This window comes from Leopardus geoffroyi, chromosome C1 (genome assembly GCF_018350155.1).
Source record: "Leopardus geoffroyi isolate Oge1 chromosome C1, O.geoffroyi_Oge1_pat1.0, whole genome shotgun sequence".
NCBI classification, from domain to species: domain Eukaryota; kingdom Metazoa; phylum Chordata; class Mammalia; order Carnivora; family Felidae; genus Leopardus; species Leopardus geoffroyi.
In genome coordinates, this window is record NC_059328.1 from 30,781,248 (window position 1) to 30,803,242 (window position 21,995).

The following is a 21,995-nucleotide window of genomic DNA, read 5'->3' on the forward strand; positions in this document are numbered from 1 at the left end:
GCCCCCCTTCCATTTGTGACTTGTTGGAACTTTACTGACCCAAAAAGTCATCGGGTTGAGTCCAAATAGGACAGTTGAGACACAGATCACACGTATGGCAGGCTCATCACCAGGCTCTTCGTTTTGCTGATTCTGATTACGTCTCCCAGAAGCAGTTGCTTTGAGCCCTGACCAATGCCTTCTTGCCTTTTACTAGCAATTTAGTCTCAGAGACATGCAGCAGGTAAGCCTATCTGCAGACGCTCAAGACTTAGCAAACATTTCCTTATCATCTCATTTCTACCACGAGGAACCCGAGCTACAGAGCAGTTAAGTAGCCTCCCCTTGGTCACGCAGCTAGTCAGTGAGAGAGCCAGACATTGGTAGGTAAGTCGGTGGCTTATTTTTCACAGGAATCAATTTCCTGATGCCATTTTCCCCTGCAGGTGCTCATGTGGACCAAGCCTTCCTGGTCAGGCAGGTTGACCTCAGAATTGATACATTTAACCACTTTGTTCTACTGCTTCTAAGGAGGAGAGAGAGGGAAAGAGTGGGAGAGAGGAAGAAAGAAACCAAGAATATAGTATTGTTAAGAGCATGGACTCTAGTGCTAAATAGATCTACGTTAAAATCCCAGATTTGACTTACACCACTTACAACTTTCATGAACTAATTTACTTAGCTTTTTTAAGGCTCGGTTTTCTCATCTATAAAATGGGAAAAACAATACATACCTAAAATGGCACTCAGTTTAATCTCTTTTAGATAATTTTTTTAAGCATACCAATTTATGATCCATGACTGCCCCCTAGAGGTAAAATTAAAAATTTGCACTCTATAATTATGCTAAATACAATTCCTGGAAAGCTCTTTTCTTCCCAAACTGTCCAGCAAAAAAGCCAGTAGTGTCTGCAAATCAAATGGTCCAATAACCACTGGTTTGTGGTGTCTCTGATCTCATTGAATTGCAATATCAGGCTTCTCCAAATGTAATCAGCAAGGCTTGTTGGGGCGCCTGGGGGGCTCAGCCGGTTAAGCGTCTGACTCTAGGTTTAGGCTCAAGTCATGATCTTAGTTTCATGAGTTCAAACCCCGTGTCTGGCTCTGTGCCGGCAGCGTGGAGCCTGCTTGGGATTCTGTTTCTCCCTTCTCTCTGCCCCTCCCCTGCTCACGCTGCCTCTGTCTCTCTCAAAATAAATACATAAACAAAACAAAACGGAAGCACCAAAGCTTGGCCAAGTTGGGTACTGCAGGGCACCAAGGCACCAGAGAAGTGTGACTCCCACGAAAAGTCAGTTACTCACTATCAACAGTGACTACAGCACACACAAGACACGAGGCAAACCCAGATATCTTTACAAATGAGTTTCCCACATTTCAAAGAAAAGGAAATTATCCCCACCATACACAAACTACTTCGAATAACAATAAAAGGAAGGAAGGAAAGGAGGAAAGGAGGGAGGGGGGAAGGGAGGGAGGAAGAAAGGAAAAGATACCTGGATGGCTCATTGTATTAAGTGGCAACTCTTGGTTTTGGCTCAGGTCATCATCAAGTGGTTCGTTAGTTTGAGCCCATCTCATGGTTCGTGAGTTGGTCTCCATCCTAACAGTGCAGAGCCTGCTTGGGATTTTCTCTCTCTCTCTGCCCTTCCCACACATGCTCACTCACACTCTCTTTCAAAATAAATAAACTGAAAAAGAAAGAAAGAAAGAAAGAAAGAAAAGAAAGAAAGAAAGAAAGAAAGAGAAGAAAGCTGACCAATTCATTTTATTAGGTTAAACTAAGTCCACAATCCTTTATCTTAAATTCTTTGGGGCTGGGGAGCTTAGAAAGATAGTGTAATATGTAAGTTGTGTATAACACCCCAGCAAAGTCTGAACCAGCTCCCACAATCAAATATGTTAATATTTTTGCGGTATAACATACTAAGCGGGGTAAATAAATGCTATAAATCGGCTTGCATCAATTCAGATCCGGCTTTGCTGCCAACTGAGTTTGCTGAAAAAGTGCTCTCCCAAAAAAGACACCTATTGTTAGTTCTCAGAACTCTTTGAATTTTAGAATTGCAGGTAAAGATCATGGGCCTACTAAGGAACGGATGCCAAACAAACCTGGGATGCTAGTATGAGGAAAGAAAATTTAGCCCAAACTTGTTAATATATTTGCAAAACTCCTGAAGTAAAATGCTAGCATATAGAATCCAGCAGTGTATAAAACAAACAAGCATATAGCATGAGTCTTTTCTCTCACATTCCTTGACATCTACTTTCAAAATATATCCAGAATCCCACCACTTTTCACCGCCTCCACGGCTATTCCCCCTGGTCCACGCCACCATCTCTCAACTGCATTTCTGTAACAGCCTGCTACCTGACCTCACTCGCCACAGAAGCCAGAACGGTGCCAGTGAAACACATCAGGTCTTGTCACTCCTCCAAGCAAACCGGGGGTGTCTTCCCACTTTATTCAGGATGAAAGTCAAGATTCTTACAATCACCTCCAAAGCGCTACGTGATCTCACCTCCCGGTGGTCTTTCTGGCCTCACCTCCTGCTGCTCTCCCTCAGCTCACACCACTTGAGCCAAAATGGCCTTGGAGTTCCTTGAACGGGAGGGGAGATGTGAGAGCAAGCCCCACGCTAAACACCACGGGTTCCCACTGCTCTTACCTGAAATTCACCAGTTTTTCACAAATAAACACTTCTCAATTTGTTATGTAGCTGAGGCACAGGGGTGCAAGACCAACTGTGCCAGGTATTAGAGACAAAGATCAAATATATACACATATATGTGTGTGTGTGTGTGTGTATGTGTGTATATACATATAGTTTTTTTTTTTACATTTATTTATTTTTTGGGAGACATAGACAGAGCACAAGTTGGGGAGGGGCAGAGAGAGAAGGAGACGCAGAATCCGAAGCAGGCTCCAGGCTCTGAGCTGTCAGCACAGAGCCCGACATGGGGCTCGAACTCACAAACTGCAAGATCATGACCTGAGCCGAAGCCGGATGCTCAACCGACTGAGCCACCCAGGAGCCCCTATATAGGTTTTTTTTTTTTTCTAATTATACCACACCCACTTAAAGGATGCCTGGTCAGATTCTTCTTGAGAGTGACCTTGTTGGTCTGGAATAGTGACAGGTACCTGAGGAGATCCCATAATCAGATCTCACAGCCTCATTCCTACGATCACCTCCCTGGTTTGGCCTGAGACTGGTGAGGCCAATGGGCACTGGCCTTGGTGTCAAAGTGGGAGAGACAGACACACCTGACCACAGTTACAGGGTGTGGTCCAGTTGGCTTCTGGATTTGGCAGCTATGGCTTCTGTCTAAAGGGGCAGGGTGGGTGTGAAGCTTAACAGGGACTGGTGGATGCCTCCAGATGGAGGAAAGACAGAACCAGAAGAGCAGAGGCAGAGGCGGGGGAAAAGGGCATGTAGTAAGGGCCAGAATTGGTATGGAGGTTGGTGTTGACTTACGTCCAAGGCCCCTTGTCAAGGGCTCTAGGAGCCTTGTTAACTATCGGCAGCAGGGTTTAAGAAGGAGCTCTGGAGAGTTTAGATTTATTTTGAAGAAAGATCACCCTAGGAAAAAGCTGGAGGATGGAGTGGAGGTAAAAAGCCACCAACTCTGGGGCACCTGGGTGGTTCAATCGGTTAAGCAGTGGACTTCGGCTCAGGTCATGATCTCACCGTTAGTGAGTTCCAGCCCTGAGAGCCCCCCGCCCCAACTGTGGACTCTGTGCTGGTGGCAGGGAGCCTGCTTGGGATTCTCTCTCTCTCTCTCTCTCTCTCTCTCTCAATAAATAAATAAATAAACAAACAAACAAATAAATAAATAAATATTAAACAAAGATTTTTTAAAAATGGGTTTGTGTCGTGTCTGTAGCAGGTTGTCCAAGGGCACGCAGGCGAGGGTGGCCCATCGTTTACTGGCGGTTTTTTATTCGCGGAGCCGGAGGATTCCGCCCAGCTCGGTTTTCCCCAGTACCTAACACCTACCACGCCGGGGCGCTGCAGCTCACTCACGGCAGGGCACCTCCCACCGCCCCGGACGCCTGACTGACAGCCAGGGGCGAGGTCTGTGAGCGCCTAGAGGCGGGGGCGGGCCCGGAGGGGCGGGGCCTTGCGGAAGGGGGCGGGCTGAACTCCGGCTTCCGGTCGGTGCGCGCGGGAGCAAGATGGCCACCACCAAGCGCGTGCTGTACGTGGGTGAGCAGGTCCAGAGTTAGGTGGAATCGGGGCGAACCCGCAGGGAGTGGGTCCTGGCGTAGGGCAGGATGCGTCTACGAACGCGGAGGGCAGCGAGCAGCTGTCTAGGCGGGATCGATGGCGGTACTGCTTTGCTTCAGGGAGTTAGCCCGAGACGTAACTGTCTTTCCCGCTCCCTTCCGGGATGGCTGAGCTCTAACAGGAACCCCTTCACCCACTGGACCCGGAGGATTGGTAGAGGAATATTATGGGGCTCCAGATCCTCGCGCTCATTCATTTTATAGACACTCACTGCAGCTCTGGCTCAGTCCCGGCCCCTGCCCTAAAGGAAGGGGTTCCCTGACTAACCGGTAGCAGTGAGAATAACCTCAGTAGCAAAGTTTGATGAGCGCTTTGTAGCCCAAGTAGGGGCAGTTGTGTTTACCGAAAGGGAGCAGCAAGAGCAAAACCCCGAAGATGTGAAAGAGACTTATACGTGGGACAAAGGGGTCATCTTGGGAGAAACCCAGGGAATTGAGGAAGCAAAGGGAAAGTTGGCGGGGCTCAGGTTATCAAGAGTCTTTTGTGTACGCTGCTAAGGAGTTTGTGTTTTATCCTGAGGACAGTGGGAAATCTTTGAAGGAGTTTAAGCAGTGAAGTAATGGGTTAAAATCTGAATGATCCCAGGATCGCTCCAGTTGGCTGTGTGGAGGAGAGGGAGGGCAGTTAAGAAGCTATTGCAGTAATCCTGGCGCTAAGATGGGCGTCTGTGAGAAGGGTAAAGAGGTGTGTTTCCTTAAGTATGGATGAGGGAGCAAATGAGAAGGTTGCTTATGTACCCAAAGGACTGGATGGACCCTCTCCTTGGCTGTCGCATGCTAACTGGGCTGCAGGGACTTCTCAAGAGAATGGAAGACAGTGGTTCAGAAGGCACTTGGCTTCTTTGCAGGTGGGCTGGCAGAGGAGGTGGACGACAAAGTTCTTCATGCTGCTTTTATCCCATTTGGAGACATCACAGATATTCAGATTCCTCTGGATTATGAAACAGGTGAGTCCTTTTCATGCCTTTCATGTTCAGAATACTAAGAGGAAAAAATTCTAAATATGGTTGACATGTAGAAAAGTTCAAGAGGGTGCCTCAGTAGGGCAGCATAATAGTGATCTTGATGGAGAAGGAATGTTCTGAGTCTTGTGGTTGTAAGCTGTAACATAACTTGCAGAGTCCCATCTGTTGAGTGTGAGATAACAAAATTTTCAAAATTTTCAATAGCCCAGTAGGAAGATAGATTTTGAGCTGCAGGGTGATCAGACTTCTTTCAAACTACCTGCTGGGTACCCTACCACCCCTGCTCCTTTCTTGACAGCTGACTGTTAATCAGGGCACCAGGGAAGCTCAGCCCCAACTGAGGGACTTTGGCCCCTGCTTCCCTGGGGGAGTTTTCCTTCAATTGCTATCACAGGTACAGTGCAGTTTTTCTACTTTCCCTTTCTTGTCTTTTTTAAGATTGGAGTTTTAGGCCTAGATCAGTCATCGACCCTGCACGATTATTAGCAAGGTCTTTAAACACTCTGGGTCTGGGATCTTTATCTGTAAAAATCAATATGGGCATACTTTGGAGATATTGCAGGTTTGGTTCCAGACCACTACAATCAAACCAGTATCGCAGTAAGATGTGTCAAGTTAATTTTTTGCTTTTCCATATAAAAGTTACATTAATCTATACTATAGTTATTAAGTGTGCAATAACATGTCTAAAAAAGCAATGTACCACCTTAATTAAAACATACTTTATTGCTGAAAAATGCTAGCCATAACATGAACTTTCAGAGAGTTGTAATCACTAATCACAGATCACTATAACAAATATAATAATGATGAAAAAGCTTGAAATACTGTGAGAATTACCAAAATGCGACACAGACACAAAATGAGCAAATACTGTTGGGAAACTGGTGCTGACAGAATTGCTTGGTGCAGGGTTCCCTTCTCAGTTTGTAAAAGATTGTATCTATGAGACACAGCAAAGCAAAGTGTAATAAAACCAGGTATACCTGTAAGGTTATAGTGGTTCTCTAAAGTTAGTTGGTTTAATTAAGTTAGCACTGTTGTGCTTGGCCTTTTAAGTTAGGTCAACATTTTTCTGAGGGTAAAGAGTGAGCATGCTAATCCAGGTTTTAAGATTCATGCTTTATGCACAGTTGGTGCTCAAAATGTGTATTTGGGACCAATAATTGATAAGTTAAATAACTTAATTTTTCTACTTGCCTTGTATGCAGAATTTAAGGCTTTAATTTGGCTTTGGTAAGAATTGAATGCCTTAAAGATTAAAAGCACAGTTCATTCTTTAGCCATGTTTTCTAAAAGACAGAGTTCAGTATTACTGGAAATATTGTTCAAACCGGGAAGAATCAAAGAAGGAGATTCTTTCTTACAAAATAGTGATTGGGTAGAATTTCCAATGTCAGGATATGGCATGTGATTGACTTCCCTGTCCTTGTGACCATATTTCTTCCCATTGCCCCCAGTGCTAATAACTTGTTTTTGTTTTCCCTTTTTTTTTTTTTCCTTTCAGAAAAGCACCGAGGATTTGCTTTTGTTGAATTTGAGTTGGCAGAGGTGAGAAAATTCTGTGTTACTTCTGTTTATTAGTCTTTGTTTTGTGTTAATGTTGTTACTGATTACAAAGGGAACCAGTCTCCATTTGGTTAGGTGTCTAGGCCTCTTGCTGAGGCTTCCATAGAGACATGAAGTGCTGCTTAATGGAAAGCTTCCCATCTGTTAATAATATTTAGAGAGTTAACAACACAGACCTGCCCTTCTTGCTCTGCACAGCTCCTGCAGCCCTGCTCACTGAGCATTCCTGTCTGGCCACACTGGTGATCATTTCTTAGGTCTTCCTCTAGATGGCAAATTGCTGAAGTGCTCTTTGTTAGACACACATACAACCAAGGCAGGAGGTATAAGATGTGACTTTTTCCTATTTTGTTTTAATTTTGTTTTTCTGCTGCCAAGTATGCGTTTAGACACCATAGGAAGCTAAACTTGTACCTTGTCTTTTCTCGGCAGGATGCCGCGGCAGCTATTGACAACATGGTATGGCTGAGAATCTTCATTCCTAACTGAAGTTGCTTTTTGGTGGTACAGAGAGTCCTTATGCCTAGATTGGTTTGCCTAACCTCCAAAGTTACAGGGTTGCACGGGGAAGTAAAAATTGTCATCGTGTGCAAATATTCGCTGTGAACTGATCACTTGTAAGATTGGTCCTTACTCAAACGGCCTTCCCCATTTACCAGTGATATAAATTCTAATCATCCCTATTGGCCAGTCTCTCACTGACTGCCCCATGTCTAGGATAATCGCAAACACTATGTAAGTTGGTTGCACGGTGAAATCACACGTTTTGCAAGAGAGGCAGAATTTCATGAAACATCGGACCAGTGACAAGTAAGAAGAGAAGTTCAGTAAGGGTAATGGCAGGGTGTGTTACTGCTGTGGAAGATTTGAATACTCTGGAGAAGACTTTGGGAATAATGATGAATCTCTAGAGTATTTGTGGCGTTTTTGTGATTTTCATATCAGATATGACGTGCAATGATGTCATATACTGTTGACAGAATTTTGTTGGAAAACCACTGCAAACTCATCAGCACCCGTTACATCTTTGCTCTACAAATTAGTACATAGTTAAACCTGAAATTTATAAGAAATTTATTTCCTTTACTTTTAGTTTCACCACAACAAAGTCCTGGTCCTTTTTTTTTTTTTTTTTTACCCCCCTTCTCTTTTTACTCTGAATTTGTCTTCACTGCTCTAAATGGATTTATGATAAGTGACCTTTCCCAGTACTAGTTATCTTTGGATGATAAAGTTCTCCTTTACTCCTGTTCTGGTACCCATTCACAGAACATATTCCTTAGCCCTCAGAGATCATTTCTCACCATTTCAAAGCAGATCTTGACTTTTGAAGGTGAACCCAAGTACTTGGAAACTGCAATTACCCGTGTAATTCCAGAGCATTCTGGAGTTACTTTCAGGAGCACCCCCGGGGTGGGGTGGGGGAGGGAATTGCAGCCCCTGGGCTGCTGTGTGGTAGGCACACAGCTTGTTGTTAGCGGTCAGGGATTCAGGGAGAATAAAGTATGAGCATGTCTCAGATTATTAGAAGCAAATGCAAAGCTGTCTGACTCTCTTTTAACCTGACAAGAGTTTAAGCAGCTGGATTTTCGATCTTTTCAGAATGAATCTGAGCTCTTTGGACGGACAATTCGTGTCAATTTGGCAAAACCAATGAGGATCAAGGAAGGCTCTTCCAGACCAGGTGAGCGGGGACAACCACAGATTCCACATCACATCCTCCAGTGTGGCCTTAGTCACATTTTTATTCCTGTTTACTTGGAAGTAGGCACTGAATGCCGCTCCAGATGGATAGTAGAGGATGGTTCACGTTGGCAAAGGGCATGCGCCGCCTTTGTGGGGAGTGAAAAGAGTTTGAGCTTCTCAGAGTGATTGTCTGTATTATAAGAGAAACCCTGCCCGATCTCTTCTCTTCCCCAGTTTCTCGGCACTTTGCTCATCAAGGCTGGAACTGGCAAGGCTGTGCCTTCACCCTTGATGTAGTTTTTTTTTTTACTTAATTCTTGTTGTTGTTTTTTTTTACTTAGCCTTGTACGAGCTGGACTTCAGGGCGGACATTATCGTTGGGAACTTTCCTTACCCTTGGGAGTTCCTCAGCAGAAGTGTCTGGCTCAGAGGGCCATGGAGTATGTTCCACTTTGCCGACCAAAACAGCAGTTGGCCGTTAGCTTGAATTTCTTAGCATTTGTTCGATTCTTCTCCTTTCAGTGTGGTCAGATGATGACTGGTTGAAGAAGTTCTCTGGGAAGACTCTCGAGGAGAATAAAGAGGAAGAAGGGTCAGAGCCTCCCAAAGTGGAGACCCAGGAGGTGAGAGTGAAGGCGTGCACTTCTATAGGAAACTTTTTTTTTTTAAGTTTTTATGGAAATTTGCAAATATATACACAAAAGCAGAGAGAATGAAAAGCAGACTCTTAGTGTTGTGATGAAGGTGGTATTGAGTGAGTGAGTGAGAGGCTCTAGTTCTTTTAGCCTTGTGCCCTGTGTCATATTGAGCTGCTCCGGTCTGCCTGGTCCCGTGTTGGGATTGTCTACTGACGAGGAGGAAGCCTGAGGTGAGGAAAGTGAACGAGTGGTCCTCTTCACCCCTCCTGCCCAGTCCCTCCTTCACTGAAGTGCTTTGCAGAGGCTCACTGTCTCCCTGTCGCTGCCCTGATTCAGAGGAGGCAGGCCAGAGTGGTGCCACCTTTCCTCAGTCTGTACACAGGTTCGAGGCTCTCCCTTCCCAGGAGGAGCCTGCCAGCACTCCCTCCTGACTCTGAGCATCCCTCCCTGGCTGGCTCCCCGGGCTTCCCCTTTCTTTCTTGTGACTGTTGTTCTCTGGATTTCATTCTTGGCTCATGGTGTCTGTCTCCCTTTCTCCATCTCCCCTCCTCTCCTTGGTTGAAATTTTTTGTTTTTAATGTTTATTTTTTGAAAGAGAGAGAGAGACAGAGCACAAGCGGGGGAGGAGCAGAGAGAGGGGGAGACACAGAATCCGAAGCAGGCTCCAGGCTCTCAGCTGTCAACACAGAGCCCAACGCAGGGCTCGAACTCATAGATCACGAGATCATGACCTGAGCTAAAGGCAGACGCTAAACTGACTGAGCCCCCCGGGCACCCCAGCAGTCACTGATTTTTTTTTGCAGCCTCTCCCATGCTGTTACCTTTCCTGGCGTCTGTTTCTAGTGTCCAGCTTTCAGATCTTTTGGCTGCAAGTCTCACAGGCAGCTTAGAGTTGCCCAGCACGAGTGCCCTCCTCTCTCTAATCTTGCTCTCCATCTGTGTCAATCCAGCCACACACACACCGACCCAAGCCAGAAATTTGGTTGCAAAGCAGAGCACACACATGGCCTTCACAGTCCAAGGAGTAACCTTAGACCCCCCTCTTTAGAACGGCCAGCACATCATCAAATGCTGCCAAGTGTTCTCAGACTTTCCTGAGTCCCCCTCCTTGGTTTGTCCCATTGCCCCAGTTAGCCTCTCGTGCGGATAATTGCAGAAGCTCCCTAACTAGTCTTCTGGCTGCTGACCTCTCTCTAGTCCTTCATTGAGACAGACGGAATGACCTGTTTAAAGCACAGACTGAGTTGGAATCTGTGACTCCCTCTCTGCCGCTCCCCCGCTCATGCTCTGCCTCTCAAGAAAGAAATAAACATTAAAAAAAAAATTTAAAAAATCAATAAATAAAGCACAGACTGAGCCCCTGATTCCTGCTAAGAATTCTTCAGTGGCTCCCACTGCCTGTCCCGAGGAAGAAAGTTGGGGTGTGCTCCCCAGTTCCTGTCCTCCCACCTCACCATCTGTCTCCCTTCCACTCTCCCGCTCCGGTCCCCACTTCAAGCTCAGGAAAACCAGTCTCTGTTTCGCTGTACATCTTTGCTTTTGTGCAGGCTACTCCGGTGTTTCTTGCCTGTCCCTTTCTAGGCAGTAATTCTGTGAGTGTAGGGGCCTTGTATTAAGTATCTTATTAATCAAAAAGTGAGGTAGGTGAATGTGGTTAAGAGCGCGGGATCGGGGATGGGGTGGGGTGGGATGATTTAGGCCTGAATTCCGGCTTCACCATTTAACCACTTCTCTGACCTTGGGCAAGTTACTGAACTTCATTGTACCTCAGTTTCCCCACCTCTAAAATGGGGATAAATAGCAGTACTGATTGTAAAGACTTGATGAGCTAGTATATGTATCCTTCAGAGAATAGTACCCTGTACTTGGCAAGTGCTGTGTGAATGTTTGCCGCTGTTGTTGCTAGTGGCAAATAATAGTAATAGTATCCTCAGTGCCAGCGGGCGACCTCAGCACACTGCTTGACTTTTCTCTTTGGAACACGTGTGATCCCAGCAAATGGCTCCTTATCCTCTTCTTAGCCTTGTCTCCTTGGGGTGTAAATCAAGGCCCCTGCCTCCCCCATTGTCTTCTGAGCACACCAGAGGGCTGCCCTCCCGGCTTCCATTGTAGCCAGCCTGTGGGTGCGCAGGACTGAGCATAGAAGGGAGGAGGTGGCGTCTTATTTAATTGGAGTGAGGTGGGTTTGAACGTGTTGAGAGCTACCTTCTGTGGGCCAGAAAAGTGTTCCGTGACCGCAGGGCAGGGTGAAGCGAGCTGGCACGTCTGAGGGTAAGTGTGATGAGGGAATGAGCTTGCGAGGTGGGGCTCAGGTTAGCTGGTGCTGAAGTGTCCTGTCACTGGGTGTCCGGCTGGGGGCTGCAGCCGTGGCCTTCCCTTTCACCGCCCAGGGCCTTCCCTGCCAGCATCTTGCTGCAGCCCGCTCGTGGCTGTTGGGTTCTTGGTGCATATTTGGAATACTTGCTCTCCTACTTGGGGGTTAGAGTTCTCCCCAACTTAATGATTTCTCCTGCACCCAGGGAGAGCCTGCTGCGAAAAAGGCCCGATCAAATCCTCAGGTGTACATGGACATCAAGATTGGGAACAAGCCAGCCGGTCGCATCCAGATGCTCCTGCGTTCAGACGTTGTCCCCATGACGGCAGGTGAGTGGGACTTCGGGCAGGATGCCGGTGGCTGAGCAGTGGCCTTCCCAAGGTCCTCACTGCCACAGTTCTTGTGCCCTTGATGCTGTCTCTGACCTGAGTTGACTTGAGGCATCTCAGATCCTGGGATCTAGGAACAAAAGAGTCGAAGCAGGCACTTTTGAAGCTTTATAGGTGCTGGTTTACTATTTTTTAACAATAATTGTTTTGTTTTGTTTTGTTTTTAACACAAGTAAACATGTATCCATGCTCAAAACAAAACAAAAAACAAGTACCATACACACATACTGCAACAATACTGAAGGCAGTAAGTTGAAAACTTAAATCTTTTTCCCTCTCTCCACATCCAGTTTTACTCTCCGGAACTAACTACTGTTAACGAACAGTTTCTTGAGTTTCTCGTGTAAATATTGACTTCTATTTATTCTTTTTTTACATCTAGTTTCATTATGTAGGCGTCAGTTTCACAAAGTTTGTCATGAAAAACCTCACTCCCCTGGTACTATGCCCCTGCCCTGGGCACCTCCCCCCACCCCCCCCAACACCATCTGCTGCTCCCCAGAGGCAGCCAGTTTCAACTCTTAGCTGGTTCTTTTGGTTTTTGTATTAGTAGATGAGAGATTTTTTTTTTTTTAATGTTTTTATTTATTTTTGAGACAGAGAAAGACAGAGCGTGAGCAGGGGAGGGGCAGAGAGAGGAGAGGGAGACACAGAATTTGAAGCAGGCTCCAGGCTCTGAGATGTCCGCACAGAGCCCGACGCGGGGCTTGAACTCACGGACTGGAGATCATGACCTGAGCCAAAGTCGGACGCTTACCCGGCTGAGCTACCCAGGTGTCCCAGTAGATGAGAGATTTATATTGCTGCTCCCTGGTTTTTTCATTTTAGACATCTGTTGGCTCTTCCACTTCAGGAGATAAGGAATCAGCTTTTTAAATCCCTTTCCCTGCCCCGTTATCTTCCTGACATATCTAGTTGCCATAAGCTTGGTTAAGTTGGAGGTTATTTTAACTATTTAACATCATACTATAGTAATTGCCATTCACACACAGCATTTTGTTTTCTTGGGATGTGTAATTGTCTTGTTTTCACACAAGCTCAGTCTATGCATTTATTCCTGATGCTCTCCCAAATTCTGCTGCCTGCGTAAATATCTCCTCATGTTCACACACACCAGATATTCTGTCAGTTTCCCTCTCCTGTAGAAGTCCTCCTTAGAGCCTTCTAACTCTCTTTAGCCTGGACCATTGCTTTCCCAGCCTGCTGCACAGCTAGTGTCACAGGGTCTCCTGTGTTCTCTGCTGTCTTTTTTGGTGTATTCCCTCATTTTAGTGGAAGACATGCTTCTGTAGCATCTGCAGGAAAGAGCTTGGGAGGTAAGTTTTTTGAGACTGAAATCTAAACATAAGTACCTTCTCACTTGATTGATAGGGTACAGAATTCTAGAGGAGTCTAAGGTCATTCTGATTCTTGGTCCTTTATATAAAGCCCTTTCTTTCTCTCTGGTGCTGAGCTTTCCAATACAGTAGCCACTAGGCACATGTCACTGTTTAAATTAAATAAAATTAAAATTAATTTCCTCAGTTACACTAGTCAAGTGCTTTTCTTTTTCTTTTTTCTTTCTTTTTTTTAATATTTGTTTTAATATTTGTTAATTTTTTTAAATATTTGTTAATATTTTTTTAATATTTGTTTATTTCTGAGAGAGAGGGAGACAGTGTGAGCTGAGGAGGTGGGCAGAGAGAGAGGGAGACACAGAATCAGAAGCAGGCTCCAGGCTGTCAGCACAGAGCCTGACGCGGGGCTTGAACCCACAAACCGTGAGATCTGAGCTGAAGTCAGACGCTTAACCAACTGAGCCACCCAGGTGCCCTCCAAGTGCTTTTTTTTTTTTTTTAATTGTTTTTTTAATGTTTATTTGTTCTTGAGAAAGAGAGACAGAGTATGAGCGAGGGAGGAGCAGAGAGAGCGGAGATACAGAATCCAAAGCAGGCTCCAGGTTCTGAGCTGTCAGCACAGAGCCCAACACGGGGCTCGAACTCACAAAACGAGAGATCATGACCTGAGCCAAAGTCAGATGCTTAACCGACTGAGCCACCCGAGTGCCCCTACACTAGCCAAGTGCTTAAGAGCTGTTAGATAGCCCTGGCCTAGAGGCCCTTAGGGTGTCTGTGCTGTGTTCTGAAACCATGTGCCTTTGGATAGATCTTACATCCATCATGCTGGATATTCAGTGGGGGACCTACTATATTAGTTTTCTATTGCTTTTGTCACTGATTACCACAAACTTAGTGGCTTTCAGCAACACAAATTTATTATCTCCCATCTGGAGGCCAGGTCACTCCCTTACTGGAAGCCCTACAGGAGTATGTTTCCAGGGGCATTCAGGTTGTCAGCAGAATTCAGTTTCCTGCATGTGCAGGACTGAGGTATTCCATCCTTGCTGCTGTCAACTGAAAGCTATTCCCAGTTTCTGAAAGCTCGCCACTTCCCTTCCTCTATCTTCAGAGCCAACAGTGGTGATCCAGTCCCTCTCACATTTTGAATCTCTTAGCCAGGAAAAGTTCCCCTGTTACAGGTTCATGATTCTGTTAGGCCCCTCTGGATAATTGGGGCTGCTTTCCCCACTCGAGGTCCATCCATAACCCTAATCACATCTGCAAAGGCTCTGTTGCTATATCATGTTCTCAGGTTCCAGGGACTGGTATGGATGTCTTTAGAGAGATGTTTCTCCTGTGTACCACACCCACAGGACAGTGTTTTATCCTCTGGTTGGGGAAATTTCTTTCAATTACTTCTTCACTTTTGTCCCCTCTGATTTCTCTCTTCTCTCTTTCAGGAACCTTCCTAACTGTCTTTTGTTTTTGTTTTTGTTTTTTAATGGCGTTCTGTGCTTATTTCACAGAGGTGATAATTCATCTTTCTGGGGACATTACTAAAGTTTTGTCTTCCTGTGGCTTATGTTTCAAGTCCCTTTTTCCTGAGTTGTTATGTGTTGCTTTCTTTTTGGTCTGTTTGTTTTGGTCTTTGCTTTTCACGTTAGATGCCTTCCTCATCTTTAAGAATGGGGCCCTAACAATCTGCCCGGAAACTTCCTAGGCATCAGTAAGGCTTGCTGGCTGAGGCTTTTCACCTGTGGGATGAGTCGGTTGGGGTCTTTCTCTGTCAGACCCCGGATGTTTGTTCCCTGACTTCTGTTCTCTTTGACAGCACAGAGTCCTCTGAGAAGAGTCTAGTCTCCTGCTAGAGGCTCTTACATCCAGCTGTTTGCCATCTTGGTCGGGAGAGACGGGGGCAGTATGTAAACTTTCACTTAATCTCCATTTGTCATTACAGTACCTCTGCCCTCGGCTACATGTAGTATAGCCAGTCCAGAGACCCTCTGCCTTAACCTACCAGAGAGAGTAGACCTCCAGCCAGCGACTGGGAAGGAAGTGGTTAGCAACTTTCTTAAACAGGCTTTCAGCCAGCTTTCCTGTTTTCAGAACCACCTTTACCCTGTACCTGAGCTTTTGGCATTTCTGCAACATAAAGCGAGTTGCTTCTTGGCTCTTCTGACTTAAGATCTAGCTTTCCCTTTTTTTTTTTTTTCTTTTTTCCTTTTTTTGAATGTTTCAAATTTTTATTTAAATTCTAGTTAATTAACATATAATATTAGTTTCAGGAGAACTTAGGGATTCATCGCTTAGGGTTTGCCTCACTCTTTTTTTTTTCCCCTTCCCCTGTGTTCATCTGTTTTGTTTATTTTTCTTTTCTTTTTTTTTTGAGAGAGAGAACGTGCAAGCAGGGGAGAGGGGCAGACAGAGAGGGAGAGAGAGAGAATCTTAAGCAGGCCCCATGCTCAGCATCATGGTTTTCCCAATGCCGCCCACCAGCTCCCGACCCCGCATTCCAATCCTGAGACAGGAGAAGGTGGTGCGGAGCTCCCCGGCCACCGTGCCCACTGCACAGCCCATCACAAAGCACATCTTCGTGTGGTCAAAGCAGCTCGGCTGGGACTGTCTATAGGGCTCTATGGCCACCGGCATTTCATTCTTGGCTTCGGTCACTCACTTCTGCGTCTCACGTGGAATGCAAGGCGAGGTGTGCCCAAAGCCTGAGGAACTGCTCTAGTTTTTAACCTCAGCATCTTTTCCTTTCTCCCCACCAGAGAATTTCCGATGCCTGTGCACCCATGAGAAGGGCTTTGGCTTTAAGGGAAGTAGCTTTCACCGCATCATCCCCCAGTTCATGTGCCAGGGCGGCGATTTCACGAACCACAATGGCACTGGGGGCAAGTCCATCTACGGGAAGAAATTCGATGATGAGAACTTTATCCTCAAACACACGGGACCAGGTGGGACCCGATCGGGGCGTGGTGGCGTGTGGGGCCAGGCCAGTGGCTTTGTGGGTGGAGCAGCGGGCTGTGGTTCGGGCGGAGGGCTCAGGTCTGCAGGCGAACTGGTCGATGATCCAGCACCTGCATGTGGCCTGGCTGGTGTCGGGGAAGCGGCTTCCATTCACACACTGCCCATCCTCCCTGTCCGCACTCCCTGGGGCCCACCATGTGAGCTCTCTTAGTCCCTGAGCCCGGCTGCCCCGTCTCTGTTAGGTGTTCCTCTCTCTCTTAGTGGTTGGTCCCCCAGCAACTGGAGAAAAACTACTATACTGAATGGTCATCTTGAAACTTACGACCACACTTCTTCAGGGGCCCTTGGCAGCGTTACTAGAGTCCCCTAGTTACTAATGCTCAGTCCCAGTCAGAGGTGACGGTTCCTCCCTTCGCTCCCGAAACCTCCATGTCACCCTCCAAGCATGACCTCTTGCGTCTCCTGACACGGGCCCGCTCTGCCTTCCCTCAGGGCAGGGCACGAGCTGTGGTCCGGACCCCATCCTTGCTCCCCTACCTGGGAACCTGGCTCCTGTGGTTGTCCCTCTGCTGCCTTGTGTAACCCACACCCTCTGCCCTGCTGGATCAGCCCGTCTGTGTAAAAGCATATGGTATCTGTGTTTCAAAAATTCCTTTGACTTGTGTCCCTGTTAGCTATCTTCCATGCTTCTCAATCCCCTTGAGTAAGACTTCTTGAAAAAGTTGTGTAGACTCCCTGCCTTTTGTTCTATGCCCCTTCAGCCAGACTTCTAGCCCCAGCTTTACTGAAACCACCCTTCCCACGATGCCAAGAGCATCCATCTTGCCAGTAGCCAGCTCGTGCCACCTCCCGGCAGCATTTACACTGCGCCATCTACAGACATCCCTCCGACGGCCAGGAGCCAGGGGAAAAGGAGCTCACGTGCTTGTTCTCTCTCCCCCAGGCCTGCTCTCCATGGCCAACTCCGGCCCAAACACCAACGGCTCCCAGTTCTTCCTGACGTGTGACAAGACGGATTGGCTGGATGGCAAGCACGTGGTGTTCGGGGAGGTCACAGAAGGCCTGGATGTCTTGCGGCAGATTGAGGTGGGTGGCTTCCCCGGGCCCTGGGTGCATAGCCCTGTGGGAGAGCTGGAGAGAGGCCACGGCTGCTCCCAGGGAGGGCTGCTGCTGTTCAGGCAGGGGTGGGCAGATGGGGAGGGTATCCCTAAGCCAGTCCTTACTCTCCACCCTCCCGTGTTTCTCCCCCTCTTCTGTCCCCACAAAGGCCCAGGGCAGCAAGGATGGGAAGCCAAAGCAGAAGGTAATCATTGCCGACTGTGGGGAGTACGTGTGAGTCCACAAAGTCTCGGCACTGCCCCTGCATATCCAGGAGCTGTCAGCCTGGGAACCAGCACCTGAGGGTGTCTGTCCCCTTTGTGGCAAGCAGGGGTTTGTGTCGTGGCCCTTCTTGGACTCAGCTCGGAGCAACTCTTCTGCAGGTACGGCCTGGGCTCCCTCTGGCTCTTTCCCAGGTGTGGCCGTGGGCCTGGGAGCCGGCACAGGGGCCGCCTTCCCCACTGTGGACAGGCTGTGCGTGGTCTTTTCCGGCCTTTGCTGCCACGGCTTCTCCTTGGCCCGCCAGTGTGGCTCCTGGACGTTTCTTGTAGTAAAATAAATCCTAGTTCCTGTACTGCCGAGTCCAGCTAGTTCCTAGCAGTTGTCAGAGATTATGTCTGTGGCTAAGCTGTCCTGCTGAATTAGGCTGGCAAAGGGATGGGGCATAGCTTTTCTCTACTCTCTTGGATAGTTCCCTGAGATGCCAAGTAATAGGTCTTCAAGCCAGGTTCCCTTGTCAGATCATTGTCAGGACGGTGGAAATCAAAGATAGTGGAAAAATTCCTGTCTTCTGCTGCCTGTGCTCCTAAACTCATGCTGGCTAGTCTTGTAGGCAGCAAGCGTAGTTACAGCTCTCAGCGATTCATGTGTTTATTTCTTCATATTCACTCTACAGATACTAAGTAAGCTCTGTGCCCAGCGTAGGGCTTGAACTCACAACCCAGAGGTCAGGAGCCACATGCTCTACTGACTAAGCCAGCCAGGTGCTCCCATTCTACAGAATTTTTCACACAATATTTTATAACTCAAAATGCCTTCTCTGTGCCACGTACTATGCTTATTTGTCTGGAGACAGGATGTCACCCAGCTACCTGGGTCTAACCAACCTGTTGCCTTTTTTGTGAATAAAGTTATTGGAACACAGCCACATCCATCTGGTTACATATTCTCTATGGCTGCTTCCTTATCACAGTGACAGAGCTGAGTAGTTGGCGACAGATACTATATGGTCCCCATGTTAAAGCTCTCCAGAGAAACAGAACCAATAGGATGTGTGTAGACATGTGTATATATAGAGAGAGATTTATTTTAAGGACTTGGCTCCGTGATCGTGGGGCTTGCAAGTCAGAACTCTGCCGGGCAGGCAAGCAGGCTGGGACCCAGGGAAGAGTTGATGTTGCAGGTCAAGTCTGAAGGGCTGTCTAGAGGCAGAATTCTTCCTCCCTCTGGCAAGCTCAGTCTTTTCTCTCTTAAAGGCCTTCGACTGATTGGAGGAGGCCCACCCACATTTTGGAGAGTAATGTGCTCTACTTCCAGCCTGTTGCTTTAAATGTTAATCACATCTGAAAAGTACCTTCACAGCAGCATCTGGACTGGTGTTTGACCAAAAACTGGCCGTGGTGGCCCAGCCAGGTTGACACACAAAACTAACCAACACAGCCTCAAAGCCTAAAATATTTATGACATGAACCTTTGCAGAAAGTTTGCTGATGGCTGAAACAAATGGTCTCACTCCATGCTGAGCTCACAGTCTGGTCCTCCTAATGCAGCCACTGCTTGGAGCTCAAGCTTCTCTCTGCGTGCTCAGCCAGGTGGCTTTCAAGCATCCCTCACCTGCTGAAGGCCTGAGCAGGGACGAGCCCTGTGGCCACTAGGCACCTCTCTGGTTGGGTTGCTAGGACCATTCAGAATCCATGGGGCTGGGCTTTTTGATGTTAAGATCTGGACGAGCCTGGTGCCTCCTGGCCCCGGTGACCCCAGGATAGCTCCTGTAAGGGATGTTGGCTGAGCTCCTACTTGGGGTTTCTGTCTTCCTTGTGGCTAGGATGTACCACATGGTTACCCTTGACCCTACAGAGCTCCCAAGAGAGACCTTCCCTCAAAGCACAGGCCCCCACTCTGAGGGCAGACTATGGCCATCACAGGTCAGCCACCAGGAAAGGATGTGTATAAAAGGGTATAGCACAGCCACCTCCCAAGAGGGGACTGACTCCTATGATGACCTTGTTGCTTTCTCTTGTTCCTTGGTAGCACCCACTGGGTGCCAGTGCCCCTCCCAGTGTGCTACGGACCATCTGCAGGTGTTATCCCTGTATCCACAGCAGAACCCTATACAGAGGTAAACCAAGGCCTGGGTGACATGGCTACAAAGTCCCAGAACATGGTAGAGCAGGATAGGAAGCTCGGCCTGCCTCCCCCTAGTCAAGTGGGGTCCTGGGAGGTTTATTGGGCTCTAGCCTCGGCCTATGGCAGGGGGCCCAAGGCCCTCAGGGAGACGCATAGTCCCTATAGTTGGCCTGGACCCTTTGGGGAGACCTAAGGAAACAGGGTTCTTCCCTGCCAGACAGGAGGTGCCCCAGAGGCTGGGGAGCAGTGGCCTGGCTACCTGATCAGCTCCTCACAGCATACTACCAAACCTGTTACTTGGGAAGGCTCTGGTCCTTCGGAAGTGTACCCAAGGGTGTCTGAGGTAACTTCCTGGTCTGCATGTGCATTGCCTCAGCCCCAGCACCTCAAACAGGGCTGGGTTTTGCCAGTGCACGGACTCCTTCAGGTTGTGGCCCCAGGGTTGGTCCCGTGGCTGCTGGAGTTTCCTCTTTGACAGCACCTCAGCCCTCAGATGTGGCTGGCCGTGATGTCACAGTCCCACAAGCCTGCAGCAACACTCCAGGAAGGGATTTGGGACCTACTTTTTAGTTGTGAACACAGTCTTGTAGGCTGCGGGTGTTAAAAACCAAGAAAGCCATGTTTTCAAAAAATATTAACAGGAAAATTTCTACTACATAATAAAGTGGGAAAAGCATATTTCAAAGCAATTTATATGATATGGTGTGATCCCAATTTTGTAAAAATACCTATCTATAACATGTAAACATCTAAACATGTGTATCCTAAGGAAAAAGCCTAGAAACAAATTCACTAAAATACTGTGTTTATGAATCATACAACTGTGACAATTTCAGATTTTTTTTTCCAATTTGTCCTCCAAAACTGCATTATTTTTGTAATAAATGAAAAACCTGTTTTTTAAAAGGTGGGTTGAGTGCTTTGTACCTTTAAGCAGGCTGGTGGGATCCCCTTGCCCCTGGGAACATGGGAAAAAGGTTCACAGCCTTGGCCGTAACCAGGCACTTTCCTCAGGCCTTGAAAGCAAGTGGGAACACAAAGCCCTCCCTCCAGAGACTGCAGGGTGTAGATTTTCAGGAGAAAGCACAGCTCTGAAACAAGTACACCATCACCTGCAGAACACATTCTGGACAAGCACAGAAAGGGCTCAGCAGATCCTTTTGTAAGGTCAACAGGTACCAGTTGCTAAGTGTTTTTATGGCAGACATTGTCCTAAATGTGTATGTACAAATCTGATCTTTCCAATAGCCTTGGAAGGAAAGAACCAATATCCTACCCTACCATAGAAAAGGACGCAAGATTCACATCCATTTGGCTCCAAAATGCCGTACTCTTGCTATGCTGCCTCTGTTCCTTTGGGAATTTTCCAGGACAGGTTACCTCCCCACCTGAGAAAACCATGAACACAGATGTTGTAATAACTTGGCCTCCAGGCCAGCATTGCACTGCCAAAGCCGAGACTGCTCTGCATGTGTCCTCAGCCTTTTCCCACATGCCCTCCCTTCTGGCAACAGTCCTTGATTCCTCGTTGTCAGTGGGCCTGACCAACCACCCACATGTATCCTTCGGGTCCTGTGCAACCAGATAAACCAGCCATGACCTGAGCAAGAGAAAGGGAAATGGTGGCATCTGTGCTGTGTATCTGCCAGCCTGGGCCACCCCCTGCAGCTGCCATGGTTGGCCCAGCAAACGGATAACTGGAAATCTAACACATGCGATAAATGCATGCAGTATCATGCAATAAACAGGGCATAAAATGCAGGAGCGTTGTGTCCATTCACAATGGTTTCACTGCTCAGGGCTTTCTCCATTTGATCTCATTTGCCTGAATGGCAGAAGTTGCTGGAAGTCTGACCTAGGAAGGCAGGCAGAGGCTTCCTGTTTTTCAGTTGTGCATGAAAAAGGAAGATTACAACCTCCAGTCATTCCTGCTGTGCCCAGCCTGACAGGTGAGGTATATATATCCCTGTCTATAAATCTTTGGGTGATTTGACAGACATTCCTGGTGTACCCCTAATTGTGTTGGGCTATTGGCTGGGCACAAAAGATACGAGGGTGAAGTAAAGAATTGATAAAATAATTGGCTAATTTTAAACTTACATTTGCCTAAAAGGTCATCTTTGATGTTAGGAAGATGGAAGTGTTAGATAAGGACTAGAATGGCAAACAGTTCTATATTTTATACCAGCTCTGATCTGTGACCACCACCTGAGCCCCCAGTTCAAGGTTGTGAGGCAGCATCTGGGCTCAGCGTGAGAAAGGGTTGGCAGACAAGATTTCCAGCAGAAGGCCCTTTGGAGACCAGAAAGCCGAATGCCTTCATGTACACATGGGAAAATGAGACCCAGAGGAGGAAACCATCTACCCGGTCAGCTCTCTTAACATCTAGGCCAGAGTTTAGATCCTTAACTGATGGGGAACTTTCCACCTT

General features: G+C 47.3%; 1 protein-coding gene across 4 annotated transcripts; it reads left to right on the forward strand.

The window, feature by feature from the left end:
* The first annotated feature begins 4,120 nt into the window (after window positions 1-4,120).
* Window positions 4,121-20,470, forward strand: PPIE (peptidylprolyl isomerase E). 4 transcript variants are annotated; one of them, XM_045482292.1, is made up of 10 exons: window positions 4,121-4,190; window positions 5,119-5,217; window positions 6,743-6,786; window positions 7,237-7,263; window positions 8,407-8,488; window positions 9,013-9,113; window positions 11,648-11,771; window positions 15,922-16,107; window positions 17,064-17,206; window positions 17,388-20,470. In XM_045482292.1, exons 1-10 carry the CDS (start codon window positions 4,160-4,162, stop codon window positions 17,454-17,456), a joined length of 906 nt encoding a protein of 301 aa, XP_045338248.1. In that variant the 5' UTR covers window positions 4,121-4,159; the 3' UTR covers window positions 17,457-20,470. The 4 variants fall into 4 exon arrangements, with proteins under 4 accessions (XP_045338248.1, XP_045338249.1, XP_045338250.1 ...); XM_045482293.1 differs by having other exon boundaries at window positions 4,127-4,182; XM_045482294.1 differs by lacking the exon at window positions 4,121-4,190 and adding an exon at window positions 4,883-4,955.
* Window positions 20,471-21,995: the final 1,525 nt, after the last annotated feature.

What these genes read in the sequence shown, in the direction of transcription:
- PPIE (XM_045482292.1), top strand. Translation starts at nt 4,160, where the DNA reads ATGGCCACCACCAAGCGCGTGCTGTACGTGG. An exon ending in GGAAGGCTCTTCCAGACCAG is followed by an intron (nt 8,489 to 9,012) that starts GTGAGCGGGGAC and finishes TTCTCCTTTCAG; the next exon opens with TGTGGTCAGATGATGACTGG. An exon ending in CGTTGTCCCCATGACGGCAG is followed by an intron (nt 11,772 to 15,921) that starts GTGAGTGGGACT and finishes TCTCCCCACCAG; the next exon opens with AGAATTTCCGATGCCTGTGC.